This window comes from Merops nubicus, unplaced genomic scaffold (assembly GCF_000691845.1).
Source record: "Merops nubicus isolate BGI_N331 unplaced genomic scaffold, ASM69184v1 scaffold4267, whole genome shotgun sequence".
Classification (NCBI taxonomy): domain Eukaryota; kingdom Metazoa; phylum Chordata; class Aves; order Coraciiformes; family Meropidae; genus Merops; species Merops nubicus.
The window spans coordinates 15,547-20,562 of record NW_008620822.1 but is presented as its reverse complement, the minus strand read 5'-3'; the positions used below and the strand labels follow the sequence as shown (position 1 = coordinate 20,562).

At 37.4% G+C, this 5,016-nt stretch overlaps 1 protein-coding gene across 1 annotated transcript in view; it reads left to right on the top strand.

The window, feature by feature from the left end:
• LOC103776696 (disrupted in schizophrenia 1 protein-like) overlaps positions 1-3,289 on the top strand; it is a gene marked incomplete at its 5' end in the record, with an annotated part of 38,332 nt that extends 35,043 nt beyond the window's left edge. The window contains one exon of the mRNA XM_008944217.1: positions 3,093-3,289. Within this exon, the coding sequence (XP_008942465.1) occupies positions 3,093-3,289 (197 nt within the window). The remainder of the gene's footprint in view (positions 1-3,092) is intronic.
• Positions 3,290-5,016: the final 1,727 nt, after the last annotated feature.

The window sequence follows — 5,016 nt, the reverse complement described above, 5'->3', positions numbered from 1 at the left end:
TTTCCCTCCCCCCATTTTATGCAAGCACTGTTGAATCCATGTATTTTTTTCAAGTTGAAATGGATTACATTTAAGATTCTGACAGGGCTACAGACTTTCTAGTGTGGATGTTTATAAACAGCTTTCTGAATCTGTGTGTTTCCTCATTTGATGCTCCTCAGTTTGTGCCCCGTGTGTATATGTGAACATGCAGTGGCTAAAATGTCACATTGCTACCAAGTGTCACTTAGGAGTCAGGAGGAAGGCTGTGGAAAGTGGCATTTTGTCCTTCAGTCCCCTTCATAAAATCCCTGCCTCATGTCTTGGTTTAGACCAGAAGCTCAGCTTTGGTCTTAGACTATTAATTCCTTAGTTTTGTTGTCTCTGTACAGGTTTTCCGAGTGAGCAGTCCTATTAGCTTCACTGATTTTTGAGTTTCCTGGGAAGAGTTAGGACTGACTTTATTTATCTACTGTCATCCAGCTAGAACTCTCCCAGTAGTATGGCTATATAAAACAGCTCTGAGTGGCTGACAAAACAACTGTTACTTTGTTCACTTAGGAAAAATAATTATTTTGTCATCAAAAAAGAGGAATTTTAACGTTTTCAGGGTATTAGTAAAATAGTTTGACACAGGTCTTCAGAATGTTTCTACAATATCCAATGTGACTTCGTCTTTTGACAAACAAAACCCCAGGAAGGCATATTTTTTAATGCTGGCAGCTAGAGATTATGTATTAATTTTTAAATGAAACTTCTTATGGCATTTAGAAAGCAGTTATTCTGGTTGCTGTGATTGAGGTCAGGAGCTCACTGATGGTACTTGTGATACATGAGTTTGTATATACTGTCTTCTGAATTGTGACTGCAGACTTTCTTAGATGTTTCTGCTGTCCTGGGGAGCTGCATTAGGAAATTTCATTTAACTTTTGGGCATGAATCTGATGCCATTTCCTCATAGCTTCGGTTTTGATGTAAATTTCCCCACTGGGAATTAAGATCCATTCAGTATGTATAAAAATTTCATATGTAATATCATACCCTTTTCCATGTTCTCCTCTGAAATGTAAGAGCAGGCTTCAGATTCTAATGAAGAATCTCTTGCCTTCATGTTTTATTAAGGCTCTTGTGCTTTACTGCTTGGGTTCAGTTCAGGTAAATAAAGGTGCACGGTTTAAATTTTAAGTTTTGTTGCCTCAGAAGCAGCTAAATATTTCCCTTTTCCCCAGTGATTGTCTTGCTTGCGTTGCTGCTCTGTTGCCTGTTTGGATACTGTGACAGATTAAGGTAATAAAATTTGTGCTGTTGCTTCCCAATAAATGCACTGGTAACTAGTCGGATTCTACTATCTGTAAAACATTTACAGTTATTTAATTGTATAATTCTTTGTAAAATAGAACTGGCAAACAGGGTTTTAGCTGAGGATTAAAAAAGGAGGTTTGAAAAGAATCAAAAAAAGGTCATCTTTAAGTGAGGGAAAGGGGTTGATGGAAGCTGCCATAGCGTAAGGAAAAAGAAACCAAAACACCATAAAAAAACCCAAACAAACAACAAACAAAAAACAAACAAACAAAAACAACAACAACAACAACAAAAAAAACTAACAAACAAGGCTATCATACTTAGCAGTGGCCAGTCTTTAAACCTGCCTTATTTGATACAGTCTCTTCCAAAATTTTTGAAAGTGCAGCTTCCCTTTGGCACACCTGTCCTCATATGGCCACTCAGGGTTACAGGAACACCTTTCCTTCAGGGGGTTGGTCGTCATTGTTTGGTGGAAGTGCTTCCAGTCTCGCCTGTGCTCTGGAGGAGTGGATCTGCTCTCTGCAGCTGGTGGTGGTTTGCCATCTTCCCACCAGTGTAAATACTTGCATCCCATTCTTGCTTCCCTGTCCTGGAGGAACTGAACAGTGGCCAAACCATTCCTGTTAAAGATTTGTGACCAACACTTTTCAGACAACGGGTAAAAAGAATGTAATGTCACAATTTAGTATACTCTCAGGTGGATTCTTTGGTTTGGATTTTATCTTAACTTTCTAAACTTAACTTTTAAATTGATCTGTTTTGTATAAGCAACTGTTTATTATGTTCCAGTATTCTTAATATTTTAGTGGGGGTTTTGTGTTTGGTTGTGGTTTTCTTTTTTTTTTTTTTTGCAACTAAGTAGTTGAATCATTGGAAAAACACAGATTCAGTTGTATAAATGTAGCATTGTAATAGCTAATCTACTGCTATTTTAAAATAATTTAATAGCTGAGCATCTGTCTGTTGTGTCTTTATACTTGTGGCTTCTCTGTGAAGTAAGGAAGTGTTCTTCTCCAGGTTCTTACAAAAATGTTTTTCACAAAAGTTAAGTGGGCAAATATTATTAGGCTACACTGTAAACTGGTTGGGAATTGAACTTTTGACTCTGGGTCCCTGTCCAAAGGAGCCAAACATTTTTAAAAACTCCAGAGCAGTGTGAACAGGTGATACTGAGATATTCTGTCTGTCTGTGAAGGCTTCCTGCTTCAGGGAGAGCCTGAAGTGAGGAGTTTTGACTTTTCAATATGTTCTCTCAGAAGAGCATTTCCTGATGGTCTTTGCACAGGGTGCATGCCATTTAAGAAATGTGCTATGTCATAAACAAACAGCCTTCTGGTGCTTGTTATGAACAGTGGTGTAGTGCTGCTTCATTCAAGGAGGAAATACTTCAGAGTCTAGCAGATTGATAGCATCTATTTCAAAAGTATTGTGAGTTGAAGTGTCCTCCAAAACAAGAAAATCATCTGATAGATTACACCACAGTGATCAATGATTACAGTATGACATTTTTCTGAAATGTGGACCTTAGGAAAAGTTTTTCTCTAAAGATGTAAACCGTATCAGTAACAATAATGAAAGAAGATTTCTGTATGTATAAGGTGAAATGTGCTATAATTATGGTTCTTTTTGTAGTATGTTAACAAAATGGTGCTTGCAAAGCAGGTTTTTTTTTTTTTCCTTCTTGAAAAGTGGTCTTTTGGTTATGGTTGCTTAATTTCCCTTGTTTGCTGTGTAACACATTGATGATGCAAGTGTCTGCTTCATTGTCTCTTTCCTCCCTCTTTTCCCTGCCCCTACTAAACATGCAGGAAATAATTTCGGTACTGCGAAGGATCTGACAGAAGAAATAAGATCATTAACATCTGAGAAGAAGGGGCTGGAAGAACTTCTCAAAGAACTGTTAGTTCTGAGTGCCAGAGATGTCCGAAAATTGGAAAGAGTTAAAGACGATTATACCAGAGTGAAACAAGAACTTGAACAAGGAGAGGCTGCCTTTGGTAAGTAGTTCACTGGCTGTTACAGCTTTTGCTCAGTCATGAGTGCCTAGAAGTCTACTGGATTTGATGAACTGTCCTGCATTTCACAAAACGCTAATTTTTGTGAGGAAAGTTTGGTCAGTACTTAGATAAGCAATATTATGAATATGCTCTCTATAGTTATCTAAATAAACTCTGTTTCTACTGGAGGCAGGGGAGGCTGAAGGGGAGAAGGGATATCCCAGCAATATACAGCTATCTTAACCCAAGTTCTCTAAACTTTCATTTCTAAGCCCATTTTTGTAATAATGACAATGATACTGTGCATTTATTCACATACAGAGAAACATACAAAGTCATTTATGTGGAAGGAGTAAATGCAGTCATCTGTGACAGTAGAACCATATTTAGTATCTATAACTAAATATTTAGTGTGTGTGTGTATATATACATACATATAAAACAATTGGTGATGTGTGAATGTCTGAGGTGCAAGGGATGCCTACTTGCAAGGCAGGAGTCCTCTTTGTGACTTGATGCTTGGCGGGGATTAAATAGCTTGCCAGTCACAGCTCTCATGTAAGCAGTGTGCTTGGGTTGCATTGTCATGGTGGCGTTGGGAAGGTTCTGTGCAGTTATTGGGAAAGCTACTGACAACGAAATAACAAAGTCTTTCCTAGACTTGGCCTATCCTTTTGTCTTCTGTACCCTCTTCTGAAGCTAAGCAGATAAAGTGGCCTTGCTCCTTGATTAAATGAGAAGACTGAAAAACATTTAATTGACAACGAATGTACAGTTACTATAGTTACCTCTTAACAGCTTAGTGTAAGTCTAGAGAGGTCCTGTAATGCTGTAGGAGTTTGAAATGTCTTTCTTTTTTCCATGATCTTAGGAGCAGTAGATTGGCTGAATAGGGGAAAGTGTCTCTTTTAAAAGTATATGAAGTTTCTGCATAGGCAAGTGGAGAGGCAAGAATTGTTTTAGAAACATTTTGTAGACAACAGTGTGTCTAAGACAATATTTGAAAGATACATAGAGGAATGTATATACACACACATATACACACTCATACTCTACTAGAAAAGAACTTCCTTACAAAGTAGATGGTTAAAAATTTAAAAAATGTTTCCCTAAAGTAGTGCATTGTTACCTAAGCCATGTCATTGAAACCCTTATCGGGCAATGCTTCCTTATTTCTTGGATTTGCAAGTGAGTTGAGGGGGATTACGACCTTCCAATCTGTCCATTTTCTTGCTCCATTGTTTCTAGGACAATTAAACTTACTATAATACGTATGCACTTCTCATTTGTGTTTTTCTTCAGCAGGGTTTTAAACAAAACCTGTGCAAGACTTGCTGAAGCAACAGAACTGGTTGCAATTCATAGATTTTTTTTTTTCTTCCCTTTGTATTTATGTAGCTGTAATGAGATGTGTTTGTGATCTGACCTTTCCTGTCCTACAGTTTGAAGATAAATTGCAAAACACTGGTGTTTACTATGTGGATTGTTATTTTAATTTATTGTGGTTTTGTGGGTGTAAGGAGTAGTTTATCCTTGTGTAAAATAAAACTCTATTGAGCACATACAAGTCAGAGATACATAAAATGAAATCTGAGATCTTCTCTTTTCCTCATCCTTGCCCCTTTCATGTAACCTACACCATTTTCTCCTTTAACAAATTGAAGCTCACTTAGGCTTGAGAACACCAGCATGAGTTTAATACCAACACGTTTAATTGAATAAAAGCCTTCTGATA